This window comes from Barbatula barbatula, assembly GCF_947034865.1.
Source record: "Barbatula barbatula genome assembly, chromosome: 8".
NCBI classification, from domain to species: Eukaryota; Metazoa; Chordata; class Actinopteri; order Cypriniformes; family Nemacheilidae; genus Barbatula; species Barbatula barbatula.
This window is the reverse complement of record NC_136771.1, coordinates 19,352,927-19,370,229: the sequence shown is the minus strand read 5'-3', so window position 1 is coordinate 19,370,229 and position 17,303 is coordinate 19,352,927. Positions and strand designations below refer to the sequence as shown.

At 38.2% G+C, this 17,303-nt stretch overlaps 1 protein-coding gene across 3 annotated transcripts in view; it reads right to left on the bottom strand.

Annotated features, from left to right (window-relative positions):
• The window catches only part of tbc1d1 (TBC1 (tre-2/USP6, BUB2, cdc16) domain family, member 1), a 59,404-nt gene extending 42,218 nt beyond the window's left edge, over nt 1-17,186 (bottom strand). Inside the window, exons 1-3 of one of the 3 annotated variants that reach the window (XM_079463135.1) lie at nt 17,072-17,186; nt 14,404-14,825; nt 14,080-14,316 (exon numbers count right to left, since the gene is read on the bottom strand). In XM_079463135.1, coding sequence (XP_079319261.1) covers nt 14,080-14,316; nt 14,404-14,670 — 504 coding nt within the window. In that variant the 5' untranslated portion in view covers nt 14,671-14,825; nt 17,072-17,186. Of the gene's footprint in view, nt 1-11,686; nt 11,934-14,079; nt 14,317-14,403; nt 14,826-16,551; nt 16,773-17,071 lie in introns of those variants that run through there. The other 2 variants (XM_079463136.1, XM_079463137.1) reach the window with 2 other exon arrangements.
• Nucleotides 17,187-17,303: the final 117 nt, after the last annotated feature.

Here is a 17,303-nt window from a genome sequence, read left to right as displayed (position 1 = left end):
TTTTTCAGGTTATCATAAACATTTGACCGGTAGTGTTTAGGTATCACAGTCCCGTTCTGTTTTCATGCCTGTTTCTCCTGTGTTTCTACCAAGGACTCCATCTCCCATGAGTCTCCATGTTCCCTCACTGGTTTCATGTCTGCAATCCCCGCACCTTTCAGCGATCCCCTCATCACGTGAACTTATATATTAAAAACTCTTTCTGCCTTTCTTTGTCGTGTCTTAAATGTACGTAACTCAATGTAAAGTTACAGCTTGTTAATCTGGTTCTCAGAGTTGAGTTTGGATTTATAATAAATATCTTGTGTTGGATACTCACTCGTCTGCAGTCTGTGGAGTGTTCCGTTACAATAGGTACATGTTTAAGTAAAATGATGACCACTCTGTGAAGTTGTGACAACATTTCAAACCACAAAAAAGATGCAATCTACGGATATATGTATATATGACGGAAAAAGCTTTATTTTCATGCGTCTTTTAAATGTCTTTCACAAGTCTTTCACTGTAGTCTGCAAAACTGGAGTGGTCTCCATTAGGGTTGGATGATTATATAAAAGTGAGCCGCATTTTTACACAACGCGAGCTGTGCAGACAAGCGTCGGCTTTATATGCAGACACGTGTCATTTTTAAACAATCACCGGCTCACTATAATGATGTCTGTCAGCCATCGGCGATGGCATCGTCTACCGGTCCAACCCTAGTCTCCATTGATGTATACACATTAAGCATTAGTGAATTTCCATAAAGACGGAAAATCTAATTTCTTATAGAGAAAACAGCAACACTATTTTAAACTCAATCATACATTTTCCTTTAAAATTCATTTCCATGGTACTAAATAGTGATGTAGTGAATTTTAAAAAGAGCTTGTTTTGCTTAAATAATTGTGACAAGGCCAAAAATCAGGTTGGGTCTTTAAACTAAAGATGGAGAATTTGCTGGGATTGTATTTCCTTACAGAAGTTGGACAGTTAGGTTAAATGTAAGCCATATCAGATCTATTTCACTTCTACTGCAGAAAAAGGGACATCCTTCTTTAAAGCTTAGCTGTCTGCTCCAGGGATCTGAAGCATTTAGGTTGCTCATCAAATCTTTAATTCGTTGGAATGCATTCCAACTCCATTGGAAAATAAAACAAAAACACCAAACAGACAAGCCCATGAGAAAACATCTAACATTGGGAAAATACCTCAGGCTATCAGGAGTCTCATAAGCGCCGAGTTATGTAACTAAGACCAGGAAGTCAATGCAATCCCACGATAATCGCCAGACACAACAGTCAAATGTGGGTCAATGTGGGCCAATGTTCATTGGTTACCAATGTTTGTCAAAGGCTGATGCTGTGTACAGTGAGCTCACATATTTCATATCAAGGCATTTTTAAGTTGGATAATATATTTTGTCGCCACTGCATATATGAATACAAGGAGAAAATCTATCTATCTGATGTAGCAGTGGAGTTGTTTTAAAGCAGGTCTCTGTCCGAAGCCTTCGGCCAATCATAGCCATCATCACACAGTTTAATGTTTCTGAAGGAACCCTATGTGAAGGTATCAAAACATTTGCCCTTTTACGACCTTAGGGCTGCTCGGGCACGGATCTTTGGATGAACGTGGTGGCGCAACTCAGCCTTGCATCCACAGATGAAACCATCTTTCGGGTAAATTCAGCCAACCGCATCTGATTTTTTATGACCTCCATACTTTCGACTTTTTCCTGAGCCCGAAACACCATCAGTCTGGCGACCTTAGGGTTATTAGGGCACGGATCTGTGGATGAACACGGTGTCGCAACTCCGCCAGGAAGTCAATGCATCCACAGATGACGCCATCTTTCTGGTAAATTCAGCCAACCGCAGCTGATTTTTCACGACCTCCAGACTTTCGACTTAGACTTTCTGGTGACCTTAGGACCTTGTGTATCTGCCTGGGTCTGATTCAGCATGTGATTCAAGAGTATGTGTTTGTGTTCATTTATGTTAAGATCATCAGAATTTCAGGATGCCTGGATTTTTTATGACAGATACTGACTCACTATAGGGCTTGAAATTAAGCATTGTCATGTGGGTATCCTTTGGGTGATATTTCATTTTAAGTGTCAATATAATTGTTTCGGATCCTGATTGTTCAAGTTTGCTTATTAGCATTTTACCTGGTGTCCGCTGCGGCCACCTAAATGTATTAATACTCTCCATGATTGCTATAGAACAAAGGCAAGCAGTAGTTATTATTAGTGTCAGTGGTAACTTTGTATATTTGTCCACATAAATTACTATAGTGATAGCTTCACTCAAACAGTAAAACGCACGTAAAATAAACTCTCAGAGCAAGACGCAGACAGAGACAAATAATAAAGCAAGTCACTGAAAAACACACAAAGCGTCTGTGTGCACCAGCTTTGTGTTTGAGCTGCCTGTCACAATACATCAACAAATGATAAATAAATAATAATTCATACTGTATAAAAATTCCACAAAGGCTAAGATCTATTCCGTATTTATCTATCATGTATTAAACATTTGAAGCTGTATTTAAAACACGTAAATGAACAATTTTCTGTGGTGTCACATTCCACCAGGGGTCTCTTCAAGTACCACTAGTTTAAGGACCACTTGCCTAGTAGTTATGACCCGACCGACCCGAGTTCACATCCCGCCCTGTGGTCCTTTGTCGACCCCATTCCCCTCTCTCCACCCAACGCTTTCCTGTTAATCTCGGTCCTGTCATTTAATGCACAAAGTGCCACAAAAAATTATATTATTTCCATAAACTTTATTATATAAAGATTAAAAGAGACTACATTAAACTTTAATGTCTAACTTCCGTTATCCCTCAACAGTGTGTAAACGAGAGGTTTGTAGTTCCGGACAATGCCGCAGGCTTTAAAACTTACGACACCACGGCCGAGGGATAAGAGAAGACAGACATTACAGTTTAACATGTGAATATTTCTCTTAAACAAATGCATCAATTTGCTTCAGAAGACCTTTATTAACTCCATGGAGCCATGTCGAGCAGTTCTTTAATCAATGGATGCACTTTGTGAAGCTTCAAAATCTCAACCACAATTTGCTCCCATTCTGAAGCTTGGAAGAAATTAGGATAAATGGTATTATAACAATGAATATTCATCTGAAAGAAGAAAGTCAGATACACCAAAGATGCCTTGAGGGTGAGTAAAACATGATCTCATTTTGTTTCGCCAAATATCCCTTTAAAAATATCCCTTACCCCACAGCCAGCGCAGTGCACTGCCTTAGTGAGATCGATATGCATTTAGACATCAATAAGGTCTTTGACATGGCATGTTAACTTTATAGGGCAAAACATTCAGTCAGAAAACAAAGCAGGCCTGATCTTCCAGCACCCCACTGAGTTAAGCTGGACTTACTTTTGACTTACTTCACCATTTACTCCAGCAAAACAGCACACTTTAAAAGCAAACATGACATTTTTAGACCTTTTTAATGAAATCCTCAATAGTGAAATATATAGGGAATATCTTTTTCACCTTATAAACACAAAATTTGTAAGGCATTACAAAATAAAGGTAGGCATTAGAAAGTCAACTTGTACTTTATGAAACAAATTAAACTTCGACTTTAATTAATTATATTTTGCAGTAATAAACAATATGTAAACACAAAATGTTTTGTCACAAACTCAACTAAATAATTGCACAAAAATGATTCAAGATTCAAATTTGTATTAATGTCATTTATATTCTGCCGCTATATCCTCTCATATATTTATTTAGCGCCAAACGTGCTTTTAACCCTTTCTTCTCCACGCGCGCTGCTTCTCTCTCGCCAAAATGCGTCGCATGAAAACGTGCTTATTTTAACAACACTGAAGACACGCAGAGCAGGTAAATGGACACACAACAGTAAACAAAATGCATAAAGCATATGTACCCGTAAGTCTGTTTACTGTTTGCTATATGTCTGCAACCTTTCAACCAGATTTGTGATATTTTATTAACCATAACTTTTGGTACTATTCAGTCAATATTGAACATATTGTTATATTTTCACAGAATATTCTGTAGGATAATTTTATGAAGGACTTTTGCTGGGTTTTCTCAAAGCAGGTTCACATTTTGTAATGAACAACGTTGTAATTGGGAAATGATTTAAAGATACAGTTCTGGTATGAAAGTGAAAAGGTGATAATGGCATGGAAAGGCTAATTTAGTTAGTAGTTAAAGGGTCAGTTTACTGCTAAGAAACCCACATCTGGCAAGTCTGATGAATGGGAGTCTTTTTCGTGTGTTATAGACGCAGATGGAAAAAAACTTCATGGGATGTGATGAATGCCTTAAAGTTTAACTGTTCAGCAGTCACAAGACTGGAACCTCAGGTTTAAGGCGGAACTCATGCCTCACAAAGGGGTAAACCAAACTGACATTTACTAAGTCTAGGCAGGTGCAGTTTTAAAAAGAGTCCACAGAAAAATGTGTTGAATTTGTTTGTATCCGGAAAAGGCTTCACACAACTGGTCCAACATTTGGTAAACACAGCAGCAAAAATAGGAAAATTTGATGTCAGTGAAATACTACCACACCCAACAACGGTGTCAAAAGATGTTGAAATGAGGGCTCAGAGTCTACGTAGACATGTTGTGGATGAAATCAGTGCAATAATATCAAAGTTTGGATGCGCAGTTACAGCAGACATATTGACAGAAACCCATTGCAAAACGTCCTTTTTGTCGGCAACCATTCATTACATTAATGAACTATCTGAGCTACATTCAAGGGTGATTTTTGCTGCCCCTTTTGACCCAAGCACCTCAAAGACGGGTGAAAACATTCGAAGGCACCTACTGCAGAGTCACAGACAGGGCTCTAGACTAACTTTTTGCACTGGTGCGGCAATTTCTATTTCTTAGGTGCACCAGCACAAAATTTAGGTGCACCCAAATTATCGACTGGATCCCATTTAACACCGCAGTTTTACAAAATCGCTGTCCATATATTGGTCAAAATAACGTTTTTTATTTTAACTACAATTCAAAGAGAAAGGTAACTTACTGAAAAAGTATGCTTCACTGAACTGAAATATAAATTTACAACATCTGCGTCTCCGTCGAGTAGGAATGCCATGTACGGACTGTTCGCAACATGCACAGACGTATTTTTTTTCAACGTATCTGCGATGACTCCTATAAATTTGGCGCACGCGACATCATTGCTGTACGTCGGGTTTACGTTCAAGCCCTTTTTCTTCAGAAGAATTTTTTCGGACTTGAACTTAGTGAAGGAAGTTCTGCTTTTGCAATATTGTAGGCAAAGTTAAACTTGATTATCATCTCAGCCTCGTCTGATGATCTGTTTGCTGCTGCTTGCCGCTGAAAGGCAGTGCAGTGCATTTATCGCGGCATGTAATGTGTTTTATAGATGCGTTGAGCTTTTTCAACGTTTGTATTAGAACCAGTAAAAAAACAGCAACCTTTCTGACACAAAATCTGCAAGGTTTGAAAATGTTGTATGAAAGAGGGCGACAGGAGTTGATACAGGGAGTCAAGGAGATGATCGAAGATTTAAAGTTTGATACGCATGATGAGGATGTTGAGCCAGCACCGGCCAAAAGGCCTACTGGTCTCTGTACATTTTCAGATTAGGAGGATGATGAAGAATCATGTGGATCAAAATCTCTGATGTGCAGATTCAGGAGTACAGGACCATGAACTATCAAGTAAACAAAAAGTTTTGCAATAGTGGAATTCACATCGTTTCGGCGCTCTGACTCCCAACATGGAAAAGTGCTCTCGTCCAAGAAGAAGACGAAGAAGAAGTGCTCTCGTGAACATGCGCCATACACTGACAAGACAGGTTACAGAGTCGGACTTGTGTCCAGAAGGTTGCCGGTTTGATTCTCAAGGCCGGCGGGAAACGATTGAGGTGCCCTTGATCAAGGCACCTTTACCCCTACTTGCTCCCCGGGCACTGCAGTGATAGCTGACCACTGCTTCAGTTTTGCTTACAACCAAATTGGAAGGTGGTGGGACCAAATAAGAAAGTGGGAGCCCTGTATTGTGTTCTCATCACACCCCTATTGGCCAGACACCTTTTATAAGAAGAGGATGACAATAACAAGAAAACTAAAACATTTAAATAACTTTTAAAAGCTAACAGATCATACAATCTTGCAAGACGTATAGTAGAAAGGAATCTTAAATCCATATGGTATTCTGCAATGAGAAAACTGTATTAAGAACATTTATTCCAGACGTTTGATTTAACAAGGAAGTCACTTCTTGGTTACTCTCATCAGTTCATGAGCTTTTGTTCCAAACCAGATGAACTTGCAATTTCAAGTATCAACATGACGAGTCTTGCATTACAGGCTGTTGCAAACTCCAGGAACTGCCCGCTAACTAGAAAAGCACATAAGCAGACTATAACATTTCTGTTCTGGTTGAAATATAAGACATTAGATTTACTACAAAATAATACCAGCTAGATGAATCAAGGGTCACCACTGAAACCATAATAACCAGTTAATCCGGAACTCTACATTAAACAACTTTTACATTTTAATCACATGTGAAATCATAACCATTGTAACCAGTTAATCCAGATCTCAACATGAAACAACTTTTACATCATCATCATAACATATGAAATCATACATGTGAATTATAATAAACTGTAGAGACAGATGACAGGACTTCTATTCCTCACCAGACTGAGCCATCTACGCAGAGCAGGCATGTCCTAACCTTATTCTCCCCAAAATCCTGTGTTCTCTCTCATCTTCCCATCTTACCCATATGTTTCTTCTTTCCCAACGTCCTGACCTATATTTTCTGGGACCTTCAGAGTACAAGTAAGAGTACCTCAAAGCTTTCTCTGTTCTTCCTGATCCCTCCCTCTCTTAGCTCTTCTTCTGTTTAAGGACCTGGGGCTGACTTTGGCTCCGGCCCCCATGCCTATTCAGAACAATGTGTCTCAGTCACCGCCAGACGGACAGCAAAAGTTACAATCTCTCGAACCCTCCTCTCTTTTTTGTCCCTCCGGGCTGACTTTATCTTCTCTCTAACAGTATTTGGTTGTGTGGAGGTTTGCTTATATAGCGACACACAGGAGTGAAAGTGAAAAAACCTTATAGCAGGGGTCCCCAAACTTTTTTCTGCAAGGGCTACATAATTCTCCCTGTCTTTAACGGGGGGCCGGGTCGGCTAATTTTTTCTTATCCAGTTCTATTCAAAATCAAAACATTTTCTTATGCATATTAATTAACCTTTCTCTTTACCAACTGCTTGGCAATTTTGTCGTCTCTTAAATTTTCCGCTGGTTCGCGCGTCAGCTGTTCGCAATGGTACGTTATGTTGAGCATACCATTCTGTTGGTAGGTGAATTAAACAAACAATTAGGCAATATTAATAACTTAGGCTGAAAGCCAATGTTTATTATCAATATGATATAAGTGACAACGTACATACAATTTTTTTTTTAATATGTCTCAGGCATTGTTCAGAGGGCCGGTCTAAATCTGTGGGATTGTCTAATACATGCATGGGCAACTTATAACACACCAAAGACACAGAAAAACACGTATTCGTGCCATAGGACCCCTTTTAGGTTGGTATCACATTTAGTGTTCGATTGCTCTTCATTTTTATTACTATTATGAACCAGAATGTTTTCACTTATGTTTTTTGCAGTGGCATTATTCTCAAATGTGATTCTTAATAGATCCATATTACCGTTTTACGGTTATAAAAAATATATTTTTGTGAGATCAGCATAAACGCGGTAAAATAAAACTCAGGTACACCAGTTGTCCAAATTTTCTATCAATGTATAACAATATTGAACATTTTTATTCAACAGGATATACTAATATAAATGTAGGGGCACAAATGTATTTAAAAGGGAAAAAACTAATCTCAACGAGACCAGTCTTCTATAAAACTAAAATATCTACGGTAGTTTGTTTCTACAGATATAGCCAATTCATTGACTGTTCCAGAACATTTAACTTCCCCAAGCTTAAAATCGCTATGTGTTAATGCTTGTGCTACTGGTAGCTAAGCATTTTTCTCCCTATTTCTCTAGCTCATTATAAACACCAAGCCTGTTTTCTACGCCCAAGAACACTTAAGACAAACATGGTCTGTTCTTACTCAGTAACACACACACACACACACACACAGAGGAAGTCAAGAGGGCTGGAACAGTAACTTAACCAAAAATAAAAAGGAGTCAATGCCCTTTCAGCTTGGCATGAAGACACAAGAGCAGAAAGTCCCAAACAAACTACTCTTGCCCAGAGGTTGCGCTAGACATTTTCATTGTCTGCCATTTTGACAGACGGGCTCGTAATCTGTCATAATGAATTTTTACCCATCATTATGGTGCAAGGTGATGTTAAGTGCTAATTAGCATGTTTGTGACATCATCACTATCTACATGCGTTTACTCTCTGAACTGAATACCCAGTAAAGTTGAAGTCGTTTACATATTTAATGTTTCTGTTGCCAGACAGAAAATAATAATTACAGACAAATGTTTATAATCATATGTTCTCAAAGTAAAAATGACAGGTGCTTGTAAACGCTTTTTTGTAATCATTCATTCACTTACAAGTAACATTAAGCCGCTCACTGGACATTTTCTTCATTTTTTTCCACTTACTTAAGGTTTATCCAAAATGATGCTAGTTGCTAATGTTCTCTAAAGGAAAAAAGTCTGTAAACACAGCACCGCTGTGAGCGCCTGTGTCTTATTTGTGAGCACGTGACGCAGGGGTCTGATTACGTGACAGATGCAGAATCAGATCCAGAAACGACGGCTAAAACAATCGCTGTGTTATTATGAATTGTAAAAAGAAATTCAGTTCGTTTTGAAACAATGGCGAAACTAATTAAGGCAATACATAGAAATAATTAAAATAATCATCCAAAATAATCACAACAATAAGACAAGAAACTTCAAAACCTTTAAAATCATTAATAAATAAATAAATTGCCTAATGCCTTGTTTATACACTCGCCTGGCTCAACAGCGCGAGTCTCCACGGATCCCGCATGAATTTTCATTTTAAAAAAATCATATTTGCGCACACATTGAACATTCATGAACGTGAATGTAATTGCTACAACTATCCACTGCATGACACTTTTCTTTTTACAACGGGTGGATGTTACAACAGGGAGCATATCTTTCATTCATTGCTTCATTAACATAGCGGACGCGAGTGTGTTTTCGAATTTAGCATAACCTTCACATAAAAGGCAGCGGTTCATATGATTGCAGCCCCTCTTTACAGCTAATTTTGTGCAGTTTTGTTTGTTATACTGTATTTTTAAATTGTTGAAATAATCTGTTCTGTTTCAATAAAACCAAGTTTGTTTAAAGTTTGATATACAGGTTTGTGGCTCTTCATTTAATTTTTTTATTCCGGTCACTTACGATCACGTCCTGATGAAAATAAATTATTAGATGCTACCAACTTGACATAAAGGGGAATTACAAATTGCCCGCATTGTAATCAGTCAAAATGACGCACGGCCTTCAGATTTTTCCGTCACTGGTAAAAAATAATTATCAATGACGGAGAATTTTCAGTAAACCCGACCTCTGCTCTTGCCCCAGAGAGGAACAATGAAAGTGATCTGCTTCAAAGTTTAGGATATCATGAGCACACTAAGCATTCCGATTTCTATGAACTCAACAACTTAATAAAGTTAGTAAAAACACCCCACCTGACAGTCAAGTTGATGAACAACCCAGGTGAGTGACAGTGTAACGTTTTTTAACATTAGCGTAATCATTACAAAAATAGATTGCGCTAGCATGTTGATGTCCGCAGGCCCCTTCACATCTAATAAATATTAATGGAAAGAGTAAGACAGACATAAAAGTGGGGGTTAGTGGAGTGCCGCACAGTTCTGTCATGGGACCAATTTGACTTTATCCAGACACACAACAGACCTACACACTGGTGGAAAACTTTTGGAAGAAGGTGGACGGACAATCCAGACAAATGTCAAAGATATCTTACTAAAACATTCTTTTAAATCACTCTGTGACATTTTACAAATATTTACATAAATCTGTCTGTCATGTTTTTTAACTCTTATAGACTAAAACAATAGTGTGATGGTATGAGCTATGCCACACATATTTCCCAAGTCCACCGCACACCCCCATCCCCAATCTACTACCTCTATCTCAAAGTTCCAGGTTTCTGAGGTCACCAAGTCACAGGAAGAGAGGGGAAATACTAGACTATGATGTCATCTCACCACCACTCAACAAAAACAGCAAAATGCAATGAATATACAGTTAACAGAAGTACTTTATACTATTTTTAAGTACAGAAATATTGAGAAACAACATTAACATTTAAAATAACATTAATAAAAGTAACGTTATCAATGTACTGACATACTAACAAGAAAGTTAGTATGTTGTCTACTGTGTTAATTTCTCATGAACTGCTGTCTGGTTGTTCGTCTGACCAAACACATACCTATCAAGATATATATTTTAAGATTTTATAATGATAAAATGCTATAATGAAGCTGATGTTCGAGGTCCTTTATATTACCTCTTTGATATTACCCAGCCATAGCCCATATCGACAGCTGGGTTTGAACACCCTACACAAGAAGGCTGGTTTTCAAGTAGTCAGTGGTAAAATTAAAACCTCATAAAGTGTAAATGCACACACACAGGTTGAGGAACTGTTTAAGGAGGGAGGCACCGGTCACATGAGGTGGAACTGGGGACAAAACATGTGACCATGACACACACCTAGAAATGAGCTGTACTATTTACCACTGTAGAGCACCTTAAAGCAGGTGTCCAAAAACACACAGACTATAGCGAAACCCGACAGAACTACCGACAACAGAACACATTTCACAACACAAAATAACACCTACAAAAGCGAATAAACTTAATCTGAAGGTGGGAGAAAATGCGTATTCATCATAAGCAAACAATACCTTTGTAAATAACTGTCAACATGTCACTGAGCTTTTTCACACACCATCAATCTTATTTCAATACACTTTGAAGGAGGAAAATGTGCACCTATCTGTTTTCTCTCTGTGTGTATCTTTCTCTAAAAATAGTTTTAATATGATTTAAGTATGTCGAATTTACTAAATATAACTTAGTCCAGTGCCTAATGCAACAAGGCTATGAAGTCTCTCTCACACACACGACTAACGGCTAAACTATAAAATATCCCGACATCCAACGTTTCTGTTTTTACATCTTGACTAGAATAATTTCTAATAGAAAATACTTTGTAGAGCAACATGCTAACTATTTGACTTGTTTTATTAATTTGATTAATATTGTGACACATTGACTAGGCTCAAAGCCCAGCGAGCTCACTACCTAGATAACACGTATGAGCCCTAGCGGCGCATCGCGACCGTTCAAACAGACGTACAGAAGTGCTGTCTAAGTAGGGAGCTCAGTAGTTTCTTACACACAGTCACAAAGACAATTTTACTAGGAAAACGTTTGGCGTGTCTCTTACACAAATACCGTTCTATTCACTTTTCACGAGCAGAATGAAACAATGAATAAAGCTAAACGGGGATCAATTATTTTAACGAGCTACTCATCATCACTAACTTACTCACTAGCTAACCAACTAGCATGCTAACGTACAGTTTCCAACTACATAGACTCATACGCACGCTTCATAAAGATACTCACTGTTTCTTGCTCGCTTTTTACGTCCCTCCGTAGCAAACTGAAGATCTGAAAGCGAGATTTCATCGCTTCTGTCATCCAGGTCTCCTGAATAAAGTGAAACTTGTCCTGGAAGTTTGCGGTGCGTGTGGCCGTATGAACGGCGCTCGGCGGGATGTGACCGTGAAATATTCACATGATGAGAGAAAATTACACTCAAATCTCACATCGCGTCACAACCACTGGGATACAAAAACGCTGTTTCCGCACTATTTCCAGACGGCCTGGTGACTGGCTTGTGTAGTGTTTGGGGAGGAAATGTTAAATAGTTTTTTTATTCAATTAAATTAATATTTTTTATGATGTGCACGTAAGTAAAAGGACATTAAACAGAGCATGATTTGTTTAAGAATTGAGCTTTAAGATTATTTAAAAATAATTATATTTAAATTACTGTGACTGAGATTGTTTCACGCAGGTAATGGCACAAATACGCAAGGGCTTCAAGTTCAAGATGTGCGCACCACCTGGTGGCAGATGAGTTTACTGCACCCCACAGTCACTCCACAATGAACAATTCTACATATTTTAAGTCTCAAATGTATAATTAAAACAACTTATAAAGTATATAAATTATTTAAGAGAACGTATATGAGCATTGAAACCCTGAAGATACTTTTTCTTTCCTGTGTCGTCAAGAAATTGAAATATTATTTACTTTAACGTAACATTTTGGCAATACTTACATGCAAAAATATTATAATTACCACTCTTGTTGCTATAGCAACTAAACATAAAGTGCGTTTAATGTGACAATACTTTCACTCCCGTCATCCTGATTTTACGATTTTTTATATGCTAAGCTGTTGAGCCGAAGCGCAGCTGTAGGGTCTTTCAAATGATAGATGGCATAAGAGGAATTACGGTCTCGTAAATTGGCTGGTGAAACGCAAACACAAAGGCGGGTAGAAAATATGCCTGATAATTTATGGGTTGGGTTAGAGAAGCAAACAGGAGGTTGTTTATTGCTTTGAATAAAGAATATTGGTCTGTAAAGGAGAGGCGTGATCTAAATCTCAGTTATTAGACACATGTACTCACACACAGATTAGTGTGTGTGTTTGTGTTAACACATGGGTGACAGTTGTTCCGAAACAAAAGTGACGCTTTAAGAGGTGAAGATTTGACAGTCAGATAAAGGATGCTGTGTGACCTGTTCTGTAGCCTCGGCCTCAGACCACAACGCCTGCGGGTCGCCCACTGTCCTTTGGCTAACCTGATGCATATCGCACATAGAACTACTGCTTTATGCAACTTATGCAAATAAGTGGTTGGTTCTCTTTTTAGATAAAAACATTAGAAAATCTTCAATCGACTTCTATTCATTTACTCTTCCATCATCCTTTTTTTCACAGTCAACACCATTATCTTTTTCTCCATCTCTGTCTATTTGCCATGACAATAAAGTGAAAGTCCACAGAGACATTGCGGCTAGCTCACTGACACAGGAAATGGTTACTATGACAATACAATTCTACATCCTGCCTACATGCAGGTTGATGAAGGAAACTTCACAATCCTTCTTCACCAACCCGTCTACTTTACTGTAAAAAAAGAACATTGTTTACCACTACAGTTAAGGTAACCTGCTATATTTATTGCATCAAACAATCAACATCATCAAAGCAAAGTATTTTCATCTCTTTTTATGAAGATCTATTGGTCAAGCATAACTATGTTTGTAACAGATAACTGAATAAATCTGCGAAACTGGCTATGAAACCCTAAATATACAGTATATTTTCCACAGGTGTGACATGTTGTGTTAACCTGTGTCATGTGTGACCTCAATTCTGTACATACGTACACAACCAAAATGCTTTTTATAGTTTTTACGGCAGCAAAGAGTCCAAAGCGTTACCAAGTAATTTTTCATACACAGACAGTACCTTTTGCAATGCACAAAAACCCACTGAACATCTAAATAACTACAAAGCAACGTCCTGGCAACCACCCACAAGAAATGTGCTTTGCATGTACAAAATCAAGCTGTTTTTCTTTGTTATTGTGCTGTTAAAGGTATGTTGTTGAGCAAAACCACTACACACAGATGCCCACATGCACAAAAAGAGTGGGATGACATTTAAACCACCATCATTCACCCATCAAAAGAGATTCACTTCAAAGTGATACAAGCTGTTAGAATGATACACCCGACCCATAGTAAAACCTCTGAGTGAATTCATTTTTAAAACCACACGAAACAATCTAAAACCTGTTCTCCTGTATGTTTTGCATAACTTAATTTAAGACAACTAATATATATGATGCAATTTATGCCTTTTTACAGATTCTTATAATTACAAAATAAACAATTCCCTACGCTCTTCCGTTCAAATGTGACGTGTCAAATGTACCTGGAGCTGGTCCTGACAGCGAAACACATAGCAGGCCGCTGTCTTCTCCTTTCTGAGCAGACAGCCGAAATAGCTCGGCTCCTGGCTGTTGTGAATGAGTTTGGAGATCAAATGAGGTCGATGATCAAACAGAACCATATTTTGCAATGGGTTCCACGGCTTCCCCGGCCCTGCTGTGTCCAGAACGCAACGGACGGAGTTGGCAGAAATCTGCAGCACCACAGGCTGATCTCTAACCTTAGAACATGAGACAGCATAAATAGTTATTTTATTAAATCACTTTAACATGTAATACAGTATATAAGAAGTAGAAAATAGACTGACCTCGAGAGAGTGGGCTCCTGTGAATTCAGGGCTTCTGTTCTTCTCCCTTTGCTGAGGCCTGCGTATCTCAGCCACCACCCAGGGGAGCATGGCCATGGTGGTCTGTGAATGGACGGCCAATGAGCCAACCAGGTTAAGCCTGTACTGAATCTCCACTTCTCCATCTCTCATTTCCTCTGACACGGGACGTGTTTGTGTGAGGGTACAGAGAGAATGACCTCTGACCGGATCACTTCTGGGTTTGACTTCAAAACAAATGCCCTGCATGCTCCTTGTATGTGTTCGTGGGTGATGTCAATTTGGATTTAAGCACATGGAGATGAGATGGAGACCATAATGAAGTCAACTGGTCTAGAACTATTTTGTATCAGAGTATGTCCTGAGATTGATTTTCTTTGCCAGTATTTTCCATGAAGAAGGGTCTGTGGACAGATAAATGAAAACTGATGTGATCTTAACATACAGCATGCACATTAGACAAAACAAAGTAGTTATTCTGACCACCAAAAATATAACCGCACCTCAACACACTTTGAATACACTTTGAATAAGGCTCAAAGTCATGCCCTATGGCAAGTCCTTGGAATGGCATCTTCATTTGCCATTTGCAAAGGATTATAACAGCTTACTCTGAAATCCCTTCTAAATGTTACAGAGGGACACCAGAAAAGAACACACAGGGACTTTTTACGATTCTATTAAAAAGCTATAAATTCATGAAATGGCCTTGTTTATCTTTTCCTTTCAAATACTACATATTCTCTCTTCTTGCGGTGTAGTATAGAAAGATGCATTCAGAATACCCCGCTATATAATGATAATCACAAAGGACGGAAGAAAATGTCCAGATAAACCCCAAGGTCATAAAAAGGTTACATAATACATCCAAATGGTCTCATATAAATAGTCATCCAGCACTGATTTGAGATAACCCATCTATGTGCACGAATGCTGAAGCCAACGGTGGATATAAATAGGGTGGAGATGCATCTGTTATATTTAGAAGGGTCAAAGGCAAGTTACTCTCAAATAGTAATGAATTACTAGTTGCTAATTAAATATTCAATAGAGTCATTAGATTACTGTACAAATTACCCTCTCCAATAATAATCGAATTACTTTCTATATCTTACTGTATATCAATAGTGATTCAAGTATAGACATGAATCGGCTCTTTCATTCAAATAGATAATATAAAAATACATTAAGTAGTATTATTAACTGACCAAAGTATTACAAATGCGAGAATTATAGATTAAACCACGGACGTAAGGTTAGACTGATTCCACTATCAGAAGTAACTGTTATTCAATTACAGACAAACATAAGAGTAATCCCTTCCTTTACACAAAATATTTGTATTTATTAAAAAAATTACAAAACCTGTTAAAGAACCTAAAATGTGAACAGAGTACTTTATACTATTTTCAAGTACAGAAATATTGAGAAGCAACATTAACATTTTAAATAACATTAATAAAAGTAACGTCATCAATGTATTGTTGTATATAAATAATTGTTTTTCACAAGAAAGTTAGTATGTTGTCTACTGTGTTCATTTCTCATATTAAACATTACAAAGCAAATCAACGTTGCAACAACGGCTGTCTGGTTGTTCGTCTGACCAGACACGTATCAAGATATATATTTTAAGATTGTAAGAAGGTTAGACTGAATCCACTACCAGATGTAACTGTTATTCAATTACAGACAAAAATAAGAGTCCCTTACTTTACTATAAGAGTAATCCCTTACTTTACTATTGCTTACTTACACCCAACACTGGTCAACAGAAAGTTTCTCTGAAAACAACAAGAAGTGGAAATAAGTCACAAGACAGAAAATACAAGACAGTTCATGAAACGAGTTATTTAGCTCCTCTTCGATCTAGAATATACGTTTTTTTTATTTGTAACATAGTAACCCCAAATGTAGGCCTATACTGAGCGCAATGACCATGGTATTTGTAGTAAACTCTGGTAGTACCAGAAAAAAGCACTTTAGGATCGTTTTCCTAATGTACAGTAGCTTCTACACAGGGGTCACAAGCCAGTTTTAAGCAACCATCACCAAATAATACGATTTTAGGTTCAAGATCACGGTGGCGCTTTTCCTTTAAAGCGAATGCAAACGGAGACTTTCACTTACTCTACGCACAACGAACCGCCTCTTTGCGGAAGCGCTTGCCATATAACGGTCCGTTAGTTTAGGATGCACGTTATAATGTCCCGTGAAGTCAGCATGAGTTCTGGGGGACTTGTCAAAGTAATCGCAACTCGCTATATCACAAGTCCAGTAACGCTGCCAATAACGCGATAGGTCCGAACCTGCGCTGCGCGTGAATGCGCGTTGAGGAAGTCTTCTCGTCTGACGTTTTCTTATGGTGTCCAAATCATGTGGAAAAACAGATCATCTTCCGGCTCGATTTGAGAGCGCGATATACCAAAGCTTATAGTAAAACACGACACTTTCTGTATAGTGGAAAAGCCCGAAACCTACAAAGAACTTTGTGGAGATTATAAAATACAGTGTACGATTATCAGCAACGTCTCGGAAAATGATGTCTTTTAAAAGTGTATGTTATCACCGTTAGTATCAGTAAGCACATTTAACATATTAAATAATATAGAAAGCTAAAACAAAATGTTTCCCAGAAATTCGCCCTTACCCGGCGGCGCACCTGCCACCTCTGTCCGTATCTCTTGTGAAGCGCGCGCCTTGCGTGAATGCGCGTGTACGCAGAAGCACTGAGTGCCCAGGGCTCGTGTTGATGTAACAAAACTAACGTCGCCAACTGTTTAGGTCTATAAATACAGCTGTGTCGGGTGTCTGAAAGACCTTACATTGCTGAAGAGTTGCGTTATAAATAAGCCAACAGTAGTCTAATTATAAACTTGGTC